Genomic DNA, 16,918 nt, shown 5'->3' with positions numbered 1-16,918 from the left:
GATGGTGCCAGGCTGAGACCAGGCCTGTGTTTATCAGGTTTTCACAGAATCACTGAATGGTTTGGGCTGGAAATCACATTTAAAGACCATCCAGCCATCCCTCTGCAGTGATCAGGGACACCTTCAATCAGACCAGGCTGCTCAGAGACTTCTCCAACCTGGCCTTAAATGTTTCCAGCAATGGGGCATTCACCAATTCTGGGCAACCTATCCCAGTGCCTCACCACCCTCATCATCAAAAACAATTTCTTCCTCATATATACTCCCCATTAGTTTAGAATCATTACCTTTATAATAATCTTATTGCCTTTTAAAGAGTCTGCCTCCACCAGTGTTTGATGTGTTAAATTCAACAGCAGCTGACTCCTCATCCTTCGGTGGGTTGCACAGCAGGATCTGGCCCATGGGATCAGCTGAAGCCATGGCTGGCTGGTAGGGCAGGGCACCTTCACAGCTTCACATGGGGCCCTCAGGTGTGAGGGCTGCTGCCAACACCCAGGGGATTTTCACACATGCTCAGGAGCAGGCAGGAAAAATGAACTCTCTCTGGCAACTCCGTATGGTTTTGTCTTTCCCATCAGCATCTCCTGGGAAATGGGCTCCATCCTCCCCCACCTGCAGGCTGTGGGACACAACATTCCATTATTCACCAGAAAAAGAGCAAAAGCAACTTCCAGCAACCCCAAATCCTGGTGCAGGGCCAAACCCAGCTCAGGCCAAGCCCTGCTGGTGCTGTAGCCCCTCTAAGCAGGGGAGAAGCCCCCTGAGCACAGCAGCACCCCCAGCCCTGCTCAGCCAGGCTTGGCTCTTTTTTCCTGCAGTCACCTTTGGGCCCTGTCAGTAATCTCGAAGCATCTGCTCCAAATCATCCAGGATTACAGGAATTAAAAAAAAAAAACCCAATTAGAGACCCAGGGTCCTGCAAGCACAAATCCGTTTAGCCCTAATCCAGGCTGCTGCCCCTTCCCAAAAGGCAGAGGATGGGCCTTGGGGGTTGGTTTTTGTGTGCCCCAGCACCACCTCCTCTCCTCAGCCTCAATTTACCCATTTTTGCCCCAGCAGTAGCACCAGGGACCTGCTCATGTCAGTGGGGGAATGGAGCACTTGGCTTTGGGCTCTGGAATCAGCTGCACAGACGTGGGGGCAGAGCCAACCTCTTCCCCTGGGCACACCCAGAGGGGCTCCCAGATGGAAAAGGGGGGGTGCAAACACATCTGAATGTGCCACAGAGCCTGCCAGGGTCTGCACACCAGGCAGAGGCTCCTCCTCAGCTTGCTCCCATCATGTCCCTTCCTCTGTGCCACCAGGGCCACCCTCCAGGCTCTGCTGTGCTCTGCACTCCACATGGACTGGGACACCTGGGACCCTGCTCGCCTTGCTGGCAATTCAGTGTGAAAATGAGATAAGACACAGAAATTGGAGTCTTTCAGTAGAGTGAGGGTGGAGACTGGAAACCCATTAGGAAAGTGTCTTCTTTCCTTTAATCCTCTATTTCTTCCAGTCCTGTTGGGGTCTTGTCCAGCTGGTCTAACCTTTCACCTGCAGCCCTAAACATCTGAGATAAAAATGCATTATCCATGGAGTGTCCCAGTATGCCCATAAACTCTGTGAATAACACATTTGAGTCAACACTGGATCCCTCTCATGTGTGGCAGCCTTTACATCTGTTTGTAAATTTTGCACCCAGAAGAAATCCATGAAGAAAACAGTCAATGTTTTAATTGTTAATAATTGAATGGGAAAATATCTGAATTAAGATTCAAGAACTCGGGGGGTTTACGTGCTTCTAAGAGACAGGTGGCTGTTACAGCAAGAGAGAAACAATGCCCTTTTTTTGCTGGCTTTTTCTCATATATGATGCAAGAAAAGGTGCTCACAGCAGAGGTTCCAGACAGGTGATGCTGTGCCAATTAGCACCAAGTTTAGGTGTGCTGAGACATGAGATGCTCTAGGTGGGAAAAGCTCGCACAATTCAAAGGGACCTTTGTGGGTGGGAAATCCTTTCCTGTCTCAAAAAGCCCCTCCCTGTGGGGATCCTCCCAGGCCCTCTGTGCTCTGCTCTTTTCTGGCAGCTCGTCCTGCTCCCAGGCCACTTCACCTCTGGGCTTGGTGTGACAAGGACAGCTGGAGGCTGTGGAAAAGGTGGGTCCACGTTGGTGCCAGGTCTTTCTGTGAGCCTCAGTGGGGATTAGATCAGCTCCAGAGAGATGTGGGGAGAGGGCTGGAAAAGAGGAGGAGCAGAAAGGAGGGGACCACAGGTGTTGAAAAGATGCTGAAGCAAAGAGCACATGGACAAGGGAGGGTTTGTATTGGCAAACAGATGCTGCAGGGCAGAGGAGCCACCATGAGAGCTCCCAAGTCCTTCCTGCAAGTGCTTCAGACTCGCCCCAAATCCTGTTGGTTTTGGGGTCTGGCAGCTCCAATGCCCCAGTGCTGCAGGGAGCCCAGAGCCCTGGGGTGGGTGGCACTCCGAGGGTCTGGGGTGTGGGCTGGGGCAGGGCCACAGGATGTCTGTGTGCTTTGTCCTCCTGGGACACCAGGGCCATGACTGACCCACCATGTCAGCAAAGCCCTCAGCTCACAGACTTCTGCATTTGCTGACTTTTACTGAAAGCTTGGTTAATTTGGTGTGTCCCTGACTTAAAGGTCCATCAGCTTCCTTGGAAACTGGAGCTTTCATCCTGGCTTGCTAGGAGATGCCAGCTGGGTATGATCAATCCTGACTTGTTGCACCCATTGAAGGACTCTTCTTGAGAACAAAAATTTGCAGGATAAAAAATACAGGTAGCTCATTTTTCAAAGACCAGTTTCTGAAACTTCTCTGTGGCAGAAATGAGAGGCAGGAATAACACCACACAACACCCAGAGCTGTGTACTTCTTCCATCCCTCACCAAGATGAAAAGGCTGGCTGTTGAAAATAATCCTGGACTTCTGCAAAATGGCTAATTTTAATTTGACTGGGGCTGTGGATGGCCCATCCCTGGCAGTGCTCCAGGCCAGGTTGGACAGGGCTTGGGGCAGCCTGGGATAGTGGAAGGTGTCCCTGCCCATGGCAGCAGGTTGGAACTGGATGAGCTTTAAGTCCCTTCCTGTAAGAGCCTAAATGAGGGATGCAGGACTCTAGGGGCTCTCCAAAATGCAGTTTATTACATCCAAGGTGTTACAGCAGTCCAGGGTTGTGGGTGACAGAGCTGTGCCCACAGCTGTCAGCTCCAGCTGCAGGCAGGCCTGGAGACCCTTTGGTTTGGTTACAATGCATTTTATACTTTGCTTTGCTGAGCATCTTAACACAGTAGAACCAATCTATACCTTAACTTTTATCTCTAGCCTATCATAACTGCTATAATGACCATATTCATGTTACTATTCTCCAATCACTAAAGTCAGTACATTACAGTTTAAGCTAGAAGTTGTTTTTCAGTTTTTGTATAGTGGAAAATTCTGAGGTCTTTTTTCTGCTTGCCACCTCAGCAGGCTTGTTTGCCTGTGCTCTCTTTCTGCTTGGTAAAAACATCCTCTTGTTTGGGGTGGGTTTATCCTTTGTTCTAAGTCATAAAAACCCCTTCTAACTAACACACCCTTTGCCTCCTTGGTTATCCAGTAAGACTGGCTCAGCAATTCTTTTCTTCTATATCAAAACTTGCTTTCATCTCTATTCCTTCATCAGACTCTACATTCAAAAATCTTTCTGCTAAGCTTACACATCTATGAGACTTTCTTGTCAAACTTACATCCTTCCCAACACCTTCCAAACCAAACCCTTCTATGATTTTATGATTTTATCCACTTTGATACCCATCACAAGTGTTTCCTTCTTGCTCCAGAAGGGAACCATCTGCAGTCCATCTCCCCAAAGCAGTGAGAGCTACTCTCTGGATGTTCTTAATGCCCAGCAGCTCAGCCTCTTCTGGAGATACAATGCAAAATTGCAAGGGTGGAAAAAGACTTTTCTTAGGTTTCATTGTGCAGCTTGTTACAAAGTTTTAATGTCCAGATAATTAAAGCCCTGAGAGCTGTATTCTCGTGCTGCTGTAGAAGGATTTGTTCTAATGGCCATGGAAGTCAAAAAGAACATTTCTTCTGGTCTTAAGATGTGTTTGGTTCTGGCTTGAATTGACAATGAGATGCAATGTAGATCTCAGCAATTAATACTGAAGGAAGTATAGCTTATTTAGTTATGCAACAAATAATTAATATCATTCTACTAAAGAAATGAAAACAATTCATTAATTATGCCTACTTTGCAATGTAATGAAGGAGTCATTCTGCTCCATCACTCTTGGTGTCTTCTGATACTTTGCTTGTGCTGCCAAGCATTTCATGTCTTCTCTGAGCCTTGCCCTCATGGCTTAAATAAATATTCTATAAGTGAAAACAAGATCACCAATGCCAGTGTGAGCAGCTGGGCCAAGGCACTGTGCTCTCACCTGTGTGTACTTGGAAGGTGAAACTCAGAAACCTCACAATGGCTGGGTTAGTTCTGTAACACAGACAAACCTGAACAGACAAAATGCATCCCTACAACCCCCTGTGTGTAGTGACACATAGAGGTGACATGAGAAGAGCCATCTGTAATGCCTGGAAGGCTGTGAGGGCCTTGGCAAGGTGACTTATTCAGAATGGAGCACAGGAAATTGTTAAAAACAATAAAGATAAAGCTGTCAAATGAAAATGGTGCTGCAGCACTGCTAAGGACAGCCTTTCCTCTGTCACCCTGTCCCACCTAATGTGGGTGTGCTCCTGCAGCCCCTCCATGCTCCAAGGCACCACAAACACCCCCCTGGCTGCAGCAGGGCTGCAGGGAGCCTGGGGGCTGCTGGTGATGAAGGTGGCTCTGCAGGATCAGGGCAGCACACGGTGACAGATCAGTCCTGCTCCTTCAGTGCAGGAGAGCAGGGAAAAAAAAGCATTTCTGATGAAATAGTTGAAGCAGTGGGGATTTACTGAACCAGTGTTGCACTGCCCATGCAGCTTGCTCAGTTTGCTGTTGCTAGCAATTCAGATATTGTCCAAACTGTCCTGCTCATCAGTGCATGAACTCTGAAAACACTTAGCCACTACCAGCTCTGTGCATTATTTCAGCTGGAAGAACCGTGGTAGGTAAAGCAGCGATGATGGATCTAAACGATAATAAAGTCTCCCTGTTAAAAATTTAAAGTGCTATACAACTATTTTTAGTGACCTCTCCAGCTGAGATAATGCAGAAAGCTAACTAGATGTGAACATCCATCTTAGGAGAATTGATTCCTGCAGTTTGCAAACCAAGGTGAACTGTAGAAGGTTAATGTTCATGCTCCAATACAAGAGGTACCAGCTATATGAAAAGCTGTATATTGTACATGTAAAGTAATAACCTATTCAATGGCTAATGTGGATGCAGTGGTTTTTTTCTTCCTCCAGCATGTTTATTTCCATAATGGACATTTAGTTTAGACAGAACACTAAGAGCTCCCTCCATCACAGCCTCCTCCCTCTGTGTGTGTAGATGTGTGTGATGTGTGGGGGCACGAGGGAGGGAGGAGAATCTGGTTTTGATTCAGGAAAGTGAACATGCAAGCATTCAAGCATGGCCCACACCTGAGTTCTTGGGTCAGCATTTTCAAATTCAGCCTTTTAAAATGAGGCAACTGCATTTTGTGGCTTCCTAAGGAAAAAAAAAAAAGAGCTGAGCACCAGCAGCTCTCTGTCTGCAAGGAGGTGGAGAGTGCCGGGTGCCACTGCAAAAACACAGCACATACTGCAAAATGCAGCACATATCCAGGGCTGCTACAGCAAATTCTTTGCTTCTCAGAGCTCATTTATCTCAGAAGGGCTCCACATCCAGCAATGCAGCCTGCTGCCCTGCCCCTCCAAACCCTCAGATGGCAATTAGCAACATCAATAAGTAATAGAACAAATACTTTGTCTCTAAAAAAACAAGCCACAGGCAGAGCGGCTCATTCGCTTTACTCTGAGGCTGTGCTAAAAACATTTAATTTTTAATATTTCATCTGCTTAAAGCCCCTGTCCTACAAACTCTTAATTTTGAGAAGAGAACTTGAAAGCCAATGCGTGATGAAGGAAGGGTGGAAGGCAAGACCTGATGCTTGTAAACAACAATTTCCATCAAGTCTGGTGCACACCAAGGATGCCTCTGTGGGGAAGATTTTTAGCAGAGTTCCTCTGGCTCGCCTCTTCACCAAAGAGACAATGATTTTTCCACCAGAATCAAAGCCTAGAGAAAATGGCAGAAAACAGCTAAAATACTGTAATAGGAATGTTTATTAGATTAACTAGTAATAAATTGAAATATTACTGAGGAAAATAGCTTTAAAAACAATGAGATCCACCTAGAAGCCATGAGCTTTGTGCTCTTAAATAGCAATGTGACTCTAGCGTTGCTTCAAGAACCATTCTTTGCAGAGGACATCCCACCACTGGAGCCCTGAAGTCCCTCTGACCCACGAGTGACCTGCCACATGAGTCTGCCAGGAAACACTCCAGCAGTTTAAGCTTAACAACCAAATTGGTTTGCATCACTCCTTCAGCACTTGGGGCTCTCAGGGGATAAAAAGGATCACCGACTGAGTGGGAACAATACTCACAGAAATCAACGCTGCCCTCAGGAGTCTCCTCTCACTCTGCGGTCAATAGGCAGAGCCGAGCCTTGGCAGACAGTGAACTTGATTAGAGAGATGATCTTGGTTAAAACTGCCTAGATCTCCTTGCTGCTGAGGACAGAGGGGGAGGAGGCTGGGGCTGGCTCTCTGGGCAACAGAGCCTGATTGACGGGGCTGGATTACTGCAGCAGCGTAACCAGAGAGGGATTAGTGCCCTGAGTCACCCACCTGAGCACTGCTCTCTCCCACTGACCACACGGCAGCCCGGAGATCAACCCCCTCCAGGTCACTTCTGGGGGCATCTGTCCCCAAGGTGACTCCAGGGACTGGCTGCTGACCTGCACTAGTGGAAGGTGGGGTAGAGAAAGTGGTTGCAAGCCAAGGAAATTTTGAAGAACAATCCATAAAGTCTTCAAGTTGACTTAAGGAACGATCTGGCCTGAAGAGCAGTTTCCAGTATAAATGTCCTGATAGAGATGTTTATCAGGAGGCTTTTTTCCCAGCCTGCAGACACAGTGATTTGCTCCCTGAGGAATGGTTGTGTGTTCCTGTGTTTCTTTGAGGTGCCTGAAAGACACTAGTGGAAGGTGTGGTAGGGAAAATGGTTGCAAGCCAAGGAAATTTTGAAGAACAACCCATAAAATCTTCAAGTTGACTTAAGGAATCTAGCCTGAAGAGCAGTTTCCAGTATAAATGTCCTGATAGAGATGTTTATGGAAAGGCTTTTTTCCCAGCCTGCAGACACAGTGATTTTTCTCCCTGAGGAATGGTTGTGTGCTCCTGTGTTTCTTTGAGGTGCCTGAAAGACACTGGAGCTGTGTCCCTGTGTGTGCCTGGTTCACTGTACATTTAACAGGGAATTACCCTCCCATACAGAGTTCCAAAGAAGAGCTCTCATTCCATCCTCAGTTACCTTGGTATTACAACTATGTGTTGTGAAAGCATTTCAAGAACAGCTTCTGAAGAAGCACCTGCATTTCAGTCAGTGACATTGGGAGGAATGGGGTGGCTTTGTCCTGAATGGAACCACTAATGGTATTGAAAGAAGATTGAAACACAAAAGAAGAAGAAGATTGAAACATTAAAAAAAAAAAAAAAAAAAAGATAAATAAAAAAAGATGAAAAAAAACTACCCAAATCCTGCTCTCCTATTGTAGAGCTCTCATTGAAATCAACAGGTCTTGAAAAAGAGAAGGTAGTGCTGGGTTAAAACTTCCTGCTTGTCCTAGAGAAGCCCCAAATAGTGTGCCATTGAGGTTACTATGGAGTTATTGAATAAAGGCTGAGAAGCTTGTTCTGCTGATCAATACCTGAGTGTGCATGCAGATCTCAGCAGTGGCTGTTTGTCTCTTAGAGGCTCCACTCTGAAACCTTTATCCAGCTTTTGTGGAGTTTTCAAAGGGGTTGAACTTCTGAGACCAGTGCACATAAGGTGTGGGTGCTCAGAACAAACAGATGCCTCCATTCTGCTCCTACCTCTAGATTAATATAACCTCTCTCCTCACACCTTTGCTTTATATTAGACTGCTAAAAAAGAAAAAAGGAGAAAAAAAAGGAGGTATCAAGAGGAACAGCTTTAAATGGAAATAAAGAGATGTGTCTAAATCCTTTAGGCTGTTTGGGATGTCTCAAGTGATTTAGTCTGGCTGTATCTGTACATTAAAGCATATGAGGGCACTGAGGTTCATCACTTATCCTATTAAAACGTTAGAAGAGTCCCTGGCTCAGGTTTGCCTCAGACCAGGCAGAGCTGTCTCACACGATCCCTAGGGAAGAGCTCAACAGCCAGCATGGCATGCCGAGTCTTTCCCATGGACACAGCTCCTTTTTGGGAGGGTGGGGGGGCTGAAAATCACGGAGCACTGACCCCCCGCAGCAGGCAGCAGCATCAGGACAAGTCATTGAATAGCACAGACATGGCAGAGTGCCTTCCTGCTCCGGGGCAAGTCTGTACTGTGACAATAAAGAGATAAAACCCTGCCAGGTGTTTTCCAGTCAGTATCGGTGCTGGATGAAGGTGTGATAAGGAAAAAAGAGACCACCCCATAAGTCTGCTCTCCATATGGACACCCTACTCATAATGCTGTCCTGATTGCCTGAAAATGAGCTGCAAATCCAGATTTTGGGGACAGCGAGTCCTGTCTGACACCATTTGTTTGGCTGCCCGGTGGGGAGGGAGTCCTGGGGGTCCCACCAAGCCCCTCCTTGGGCATTGCTGGGAAGGAGATGCTTTTCCCTCAGCAGCCCGTGGGGAGGGTGAGGATCCCATCCCACCCATGCTGGGTGTGAGGGTCGCCCATAGAAGCTGGTTTAGCTCAGCTCTGTCAGACAATCCCAAGATAAAAGACAAGTCCCCTTCATTTTACTCCACACAGTGAGAGAGGAGCCTGTACAGGGAGAGCAATGGGTGACCGGCACAACTTTTGGGATTTCTGGGACAGAAATAGTGGAAACTGGTGAGGGCTGATGCTCTGGGCTGACTCCAGTGGGATGGAATGGCACCAGCTCTGCTAAGTGTAAGGAGAAAATTAACAAAGTGTGGAGGATTATGGGGCATCAGTGCCCCGCTCCCACCTCTGGGAAGAGGCAGAGATGATGAATTTGTGAACCCACTTTGCTTTAACATGGTTTAAAGCTGGAAATTTCCTTCCAAACCATATTTCTTGAAGAGGAAAGTGTGTGCCAGAGAGGCCTATGTCAGAGATCAGAAGGCTGTGGGGTTAAAATGAGTTTTCTGGGGAATTTCTGCAAATTGGGGGAGTTTAAATTGGATGCAGCTAGTGATGAAGGAAGGGGAGCCTTTTCCTGGCCTTTGGCTGGGGGTCTTACAGCCAGTCCTGACAGAAGGGAATACACATCCACGGGCTTTTTCTGTCACGCTGGTGCCAAGAATAAATGCTGATAGAGTGCAAAGTGCTGTAAGCCTCGGAGGATCTAAGAGGAAATGTTTCTTCCCTGGATCCTCAGCTTGGTCTCACCCTCTGGATCCCCTCGTGGGGGCACACCAAGGTCAGCCCAGGGTTCAGGCTCTTTTGGGGTGCTGAGGCTGCAAGGCAGCTTTGGGAAAGACACAAGAGAAAGGACAGGTCGAAGTTTGGCAGCTCCTGCACCCCACAGTGCCCTTTCCCTTTGGCTTCTGACGCCTCCATCCTCCTCTCCAGCAAGCACACGTGGATCTTCTCCTGGAGAGGAAAGAAATGACAGGAACATGGAAGAGCCGGTGCCGGGCACTGCTGGGAGGCGGGGCAGACACGGCTGGGAAGTATTACGCTCTCTCTCACGGTATTACCCCCGCAGCAGCCAGGGGTAACTGGATCTGCGAGAGTCTGATCCTCCCAAGCCCTTAATTGGATGCGGGAAATGCCCAAAATGCGGCTCACTCTCCTGCTTCCCACAGCCACGGCTCACACCACGCTCCTCCTGTCACCCAAGGGTGTTTCCCCCCGAACCCAGCCCCCTCCCACATCTCCCAGCACCCAGCTCCAGGCCAGCTAAAGCTGACCCTCTGTACAGGAGCCCTCCCAGACAAGAGAAGTGCTGCTGGTGGTGCAATATTCGATAGATTTCCAGATACCCCCTTTTTCTGTTCTGCAAAGAAAACCCCTTGGTCAGACAAGAGGCAAAAGGCAGAACAAGTCGGGAACAGTGCCTTTGTGGGACAGGGCTGTGGGATGGGGATGGGATGGGATGGATGCTCTGCAAGCCTTGTGCAGACTGGAGTGTGAGGATGGGTGTGCAGGGAGCACCCACGTGGGCCAGGCAGCAGCTGAGCCGGTACCCCCGGCCTGGAGGGGCCAGTGTGGCTTTTCCAAGGCTCTTGCATCCCCCGGCCCTCCCTCCACCGCAGTCTCCACTGCAAGCAGCGGCAGTCCTCCTCTGCAGCGCAGGACTGGGACAATGCTCCCTGCATGAGTGGGCCTTCTGTCCCCAGCTGCACCAGAGCCAGACTCTCTCCCCAACCTGCAAGCCTTTTGCTTTTTTCTTTTTTGTTGTTGTTGTTGTTGCAAGGAGGTTTTTTCTGGCTTTATTTTTTTTCCTTTCTTTTTTTTTTTTTTTTTTTTCTTTTCTCTTACAAAATCAATTTACAGACAGCTCACTCAGTTTTACCCCTTGCAGACTTATTAGGTATTCAGTCCCGGCTGGCACTCGTAAGCATCCTTTGTCCCAGGGAGGGCTGGAGACCCCTTCATTAGCAGTGATTACCTCTGAGCAGTTTGACAGCCTCCCAGCCCGCTTACAAGACTTTCCCATTCAGCCCTGCCCGGGACTGCCCCGCTTCTCAAAAGAAACGGAAACATTCAAACATTTCTCCCCCCCTTCCCAGCTGAAGAGAGGAAAAGCTGTTTCTCTTTTCCGCCTTCCCCATTCACTTCACTTTTGATACAATATTTTCCTTCTTTGTTAAACCGCAGAGAGAGGGGTCAAGGCAGACTTTTTAGTGACCCTTTTCGGAGCGTTTTGTTTAATGTAAATACCAGCTCCTTCACTCTTACCCGCTTATAATTATTATTACTTTTAAAACACCCAGAGGCTGGGGAGGGCGACGGCTTGGCTGATCTTTAGGGGAAAAAAAATCCTGAAAAACTTGGGGAAAGGACATTCACTCTCAGTAAGGAAAGGGAAAGGGCAGTTGGAAAAAACAAACAAACAAACAAACAAACAAACAAACAAACAAACGGGGGGACGGGGTGGGGAAACCGAGTTTTTTTATTTTGGGTCTAATTGGTCGAACTAAAGGCGCGGGTGCAGCCCCGCGGCCCCGGCCCCTGCAGAGCTCCGGCGGAGAAGAAGCGGAGCTGGGGGACGCTCGGTTCTCCCGTTCTCCCACAATAAGCAAGGCCGGGCAGCTGGGCTGCTCTTCCCACGGGGGCTCCGTGCTCCTTTCCCCGCCCCGGCCACTCTTTTCGAAGGGGTTGGTTTGTGCTCTAGCCGCCAGCACCCGCGGGAGGGTCCCTCCACTGCCCACTCGGGAGATCCCTCATCCTTCACGACACTCAAACCCTCTGTCGAAAGAGACAATATCATCCCCGCTGCCTATTGAACAAATTCCAGGTGTTTTTTAGTCGGAAAGAAATCCCGCGTTACCAGACGCTGAGCGCATGTGCTCTCTGCTCTCTTTATATCTTTAATTCGCCACAAAAAGCGCTGCTACTCTGCCCGCAGAAGCCGGTGGAGAAATTGAATCCAATTCACCGATTTCTCGGGGAAGAAAAGAAATAAAGAAAGAACGCGATGTATTTCAGCAGATTCCGTTTTGAGGACGAGCACCGCTTTTACTCCCAAAACAACCTCATGGGAGGGAAACGCTACCCACCAAACCCAAGGTAAAACCCCAACCTCCTCTGGCGCTTAAACAGCACAGCTGGGCTCTTCTTGCACAGCTTAAATCCAGTGGGGTTCAGGAGGCGACAAACCTCAGGGTTTGGGGTACAAAGTGCTCTGCTGACCCTCCCGTAGGTGGGTACCCCAAACGCAGGTGGAGACCCCTACTCTGCCCCGCTCCCCGCCCTGCGATCCGACCCTTCCGCACTCCTAAAATGCAGATTATTTTCCTGTCCACCAGGGAAAGAGCTGCCGGTAAATTGACTTGAAAAAACAGTTTAAAAATTCCTGCTACCCGCCCCAACCCTGGAGTAGTCTGTAGGGAAAACCAAGGCACATGCATTTGGGGACGGAACGCAGCTTTAGGCATGGGGGGTGTAAACGTCTTGAATCCAGGTTTTAAATTCAAACTTAAACAGAGGGGCAGAAGTCACTGCCCAGATGGGAATATACCTCCCGATAAAAGGCAGCAGGGCTGAATTAAACCATCACGGAGCTGAAATGCCCCTGCCCCTTGCAGGCAGCCGGAGCCGAGCGGGAGCCGGGGCATCTCCGTTGCCAGCGCTGCCCGGCTTCCCCCAGTGCCAGGCTTCGGCTGCTAAATAAATCGAGCCAAGCAATCAGCTTACCGGGGAGGCATCTCTCTGAGGACAGGGAAGTAAACGCGATGAGACCGAGAAGACAAAAAAAGCACAGCTCAGGCGATTTAAAGATCAATGTCAAATTGTATAATATAAAATCCCTCTGCTGGGGAAAAAAGCTTAGCACGCTCCTTGGACCTGGCGTTTGGTCTCCTCCAGCAAAACCGCCGCAAAACAAAGCGAGGGAGGCGGATGGTGGGGACAGCCAGGGGCACATCGCAGAGGTCCCGATTTGGGGTAATTTAGCCCCCCTTTATGGCCTTTCACTGGCATGGAGAACTGTTAATTCTCCATCTTCTCCTCGCCTTTGCCAGGTGATAGAGGAAGCTTAGTTTCCCCGGCGGGGCTGTGCCCCAGCCATTCCTCTCCATAATATTATTTTTTTCCTTTTTCTTCCCCTCGTTCCTTTCAGAAAATTCGCCTCCGATAATCCCCAAAGCTTCAGGCCCTTGGGAGAGAAGAAGCTGCGGCGATGCCGCATCCTTCCCTTTCTCGGACACCCGCATCCCCCGTCAGCCCCGTTCCCGCTCCTCTCGCCTCATCCCGGCTCCTCCCAGCTCCCTGCCTGGCAAAGACATCACCCCCGGTCCCGGGGACCGGCTAGTTCGGTTCCTGCCGAGCTGCTGCTGAAACACCCGTGGCCTCGGAGATCTGCTCTGCATAAACTGGAGGGCTTGAAACCGACACCGTCATTTCAAAGCAGATGCCAGGGTCGTTCACCAAATATTTTATTATGGTTTTAGGCTGCTTCATACAGTTTCGTCCTGCACATGCTCTACAAGTCACCTGTGCACATAGAGAACAAGCCAAAAATAATAATAATTAATAATAATAATAATAGAAAAAAAATCTACCATAGCAATCCCTTAAATAAGTAAATAAACATTATATATATATATATAAAAAACCCTTTAAAGTAAAGCAAAACCCAACCGAAAGAACAGCGTCTTTTCAACATGAAACAACCCCGCGGGATAAGGGCGGAGGCTCAGACATTTTGCAACTTGGCATTCGGTTTCTTGGTGATTTTTTTTTTTAACGTTTCCTGGGCTTTCTTTAATTATTTCTTTTTAGGCATCAATTCTGCAAATCCTTCGAAATAAAGGCGACAACGATTTTAATGACGTTTTTTAATGCAGTCTGCTGCGGGGCTGGGAGGGAGGCGCGGGCGGGCGGCCGGGGAGCGCCCCGTACCCCGCGTTCGGCGCCCGCGCCGGGCACTGCCAGCCCCGCTGCTCCGGCCGTGTCGGAGGCACCGGTGAGCCGGGCCTCCCGCTCGCCCCGGTTTGCCATGGCGGTGGTGTCAGATGTCACATTCACTGTCGCTGGATGTGATGGAGATGGCGGAGGTGGCCGCTTTGCTGGAGAGGCTGGCTGCGGGGCTGGAGGCGGCCCCCACCGCCTCCCCGCCGCTCTCCTCCTCCGCTTGCAGCGAGCGCACCGAGCCCTGCGTTAGGACCTGCTGCTGTAGCCTGCAAGGAACCGGCACACACAGCATCACCGCCCGCCCTCCGCACCCGCCGGCAGCCCCGGTGTCCCCCCAGGGGCTCCCCCGACCGCTGCCCCGGCTCTCACCACTTATACCAGCGATAGGAGACAGGAGGAGCTGGGTGAACACCGGATTCCTCAGCTCTGTCTGAAAAACCGGGTTCCCACCCCAGGGTCAGCCGCTCCTCGGCTGGCACACCCAGGGGAAAGTTGTCCCCCTCCTCCGCAGCCTGCCTCCAAAACGGGCCTCATCTTAGGGGTCAGAAATGCCCTGCAGCAGCTCCCGGGCGGCGTCTCCCGTCCAGTAGGCCTTACATCTTCCCTTAGCCCATAAGAAAGGGCTCCGGGTGACAGCACCCACGTCCCCGACGTGCGACAGCCCGGCTGAGGGGTGACAAGGGGAATTTTCCGCACCCCGGGATCCTGGGCAGGACATAAAGGGGGAACTCTGCTCCCTCCCCTGCTTGCCGGGGCGTCTGCTTGTGTCACTAGCGTTGGGATAACACTGCTCATTTAGAGCCGTGACATATATTTTTTAAAATTATATATATATATATTCACGGTGTATTTCTATTACATATTTATTTATATATAATAGAAACAAGAACAATATCCCAAGGAATGTTCCCGGATGGTTCCGGTGGAGGAGCAGGGGACGGCAGCTGTGGCAGGGCCCACAGAGGGCATGGCTGGCTCTTCTCAGGATGGACATATCTCAAACCAGTATTTATATGTCCGGGCAAAACTTTGGAGGGGGTTTGTCTCCTCTCAGCCCCTGAACATGGCCCTTCTGCCGCCAGCTCCAGCCGGTGGCTCCAGGCGTCCCCTCTCCTGCTCCCCCTGTCCCGCTCCCCCACAGGGCAGCCAAGAGGGAGCCCAGGGCAGGGATCCTCCCCTACTAAATCGAAGTAATTAAAAAGCCCTAATGTTTTCCCGCTGCTCCTGCTTTATCTCTCTGCATTTCCCGGGGAGAAGTCTCCCGGGATCGTTTCCCCCATCCTCTGCCGGCAGTCTCGCACCGCCTCCCCGCAGCCTCCGGCCCCGGAGGGCGGGGGCGAAGCCTCGCTAAGGGCAGCCGGTGTCCCGACGGGACGGGCAGCACCTTACCTGTTCTTAGCGGCTGCTGCCCTGTCCCTTTGCCTGCGGTTTTTGAACCAGTTGCCCACTTGCGTGGGGGTAAGTCCCGTGGCCTGAGCCAGTTCCCGCTTTTTGCTGGGGTTGGGGTAAGGGTCCTGCAGGTACCACTCCCGCAGCAAATGCCTCGTCCGCTCCTTGAAGCAATGTGTCTTCTGCTCGCCGTCCCAGATGGTGCGCGGCAGCGGGAACTTCTTCCTCACCCGGTACTTGTCCACCGGCCCCAGGGGTCGGCCCCGCAGCTTCTCCGCCTCCTGGTAGTGCGCTTCCAGCCAGAGGGCTTGCAGTTTGGCGTGGGACTCCTTGGTGAACTTGTGGTTCTCCAGGATGTGGTAGAGCTCCCGGTAGTTCCCCGTGTGGAAGGCCACGATGGCCCGGGCTCTCAGCACCGACTCGTTCTTGTTGAGCGCCTCGCAGGCCGCGGGGGCCACGGGCAGGGACCAGAGGAAGCGCCCCAGGCGCTCGATGTCCCCGCTCTCCTCCAGGGTCTCGCATACCCCGGCCACCTGCTGCGGGCTGAAATTGAGGATGGGCAGCTGGAACATGGAGGCGGCGCCGGGCTCCGCTCCGCACTCCGCGCACCCCCGGCGATGCCCGCCGCCACCGCGCACAGCCCCGCGGCGGGGAAGGGGCAGCGGCTCCGGGCCGCCCCTCGCTCCGCTGCTGCCTCCGCCGGTGCCGGCGGAGCTGCCGCGGGAGGGACGGCGGAGGGCGGAGAGGCGATGGGGACCGCTCGGCAGCTCCGGCGACTGGGGGCGGTGGGCAGGGGCGAGGCGGAGGAGGATGGAGCGGAGAGGGAGGGCGGGCGGGGGGGAGGGAGTGAAGGAAAAAAAAAAAAAAAAGGAGGAAAAAAGAAGGAGAAAAAAAGGAAACCAGAAAAGGCACAAGCGCAGCTCCCGGCCGCCGCCGCGCCGCTGAGGGAGCGGCTGATTTGCTGCGGGCTCGGCAGATTGGCTCCCGGGTTTCCATGGCGGGGCTGCCACTCACTGTCAGCCGCTGCCAATCACGGCGGAAGGCCCCGCACCGCCCCGCTCCTGCCCCTCTCCCCGCCCCGCTCCCCGCGGCGCCGCGGCCGCTCCCCGGGGACCGCGACCCCGCCGCCCTGCCCCGCCGACCCGGGCAGGGCAGAGCCGCCCGGCAGCCCCGGGGAAGGCAGGCTGAGGGGAGGGAAGGCGGCTCCCGCTTCAGGGTGCTGGCGGCAGGTCGGAGGGAGTGGTCCCAGCGATAGGACGGCCGGGACCCCCGCTCCTCCCCGGTAAAGCTGAGGGCTCCGGCCCGGTGATACTCGCACAGAGCTCGCACCCGGGGGCGGAGAGGGGGACAAGGCAGAGCTGAGAAATCAGATAGAAAGATTGTCTGCGGTACAGTGACAGTGATGTTGGGAGCATCACTGACAATGGATGCAGAGGGAGCACCGCAGGAACAGCCGAGATTTAGGGAAAAACTCTCCCCTTTCCCCCTGTAGCTGACTTCCCATTTCGGTTAAGACGAGAAATTATCTGCAAAGAGCCCAGCGCCCTTTCCCGTTCAACCAAAGCGCCATTTCTTTTTAATTTTTTAATAACATTTAAACCCTTATTGTTTTCGGCTGAATGGTCCTGAATAGACCCCGAGAATAGTCGCGAGGAGTGAGAAGTCATTTGTAGGTCAGGAAAGCGACTTAAAGCAGATTTCGGGAATCTTTTGAAATATTGATCACCTTGTTGTAATCATTCCCCGTGGGTTTTCCCCCC

General features: G+C 51.4%; 1 protein-coding gene across 1 annotated transcript; it reads right to left on the bottom strand.

Moving 5' to 3' along the window:
• Nucleotides 1-13,616: 13,616 nt before the first annotated feature.
• SIX6 (SIX homeobox 6) lies at nt 13,617-15,730 on the bottom strand (the record flags this gene model as incomplete). The annotated part of the gene is made up of 2 exons (XM_084207621.1): nt 13,617-14,035; nt 15,159-15,730. 2 exons carry the CDS (start codon nt 15,728-15,730, stop codon nt 13,867-13,869), a joined length of 741 nt encoding a protein of 246 aa, XP_084063747.1. The 3' UTR covers nt 13,617-13,866.
• Between the last annotated feature and the right edge of the window lie 1,188 nt (nt 15,731-16,918).

Source organism: Fringilla coelebs, assembly GCF_963513975.1.
Source record: "Fringilla coelebs genome assembly, chromosome: 6".
NCBI classification, from domain to species: Eukaryota; Metazoa; Chordata; class Aves; order Passeriformes; family Fringillidae; genus Fringilla; species Fringilla coelebs.
This window is presented reverse-complemented; position numbering and strand designations above follow the sequence as displayed.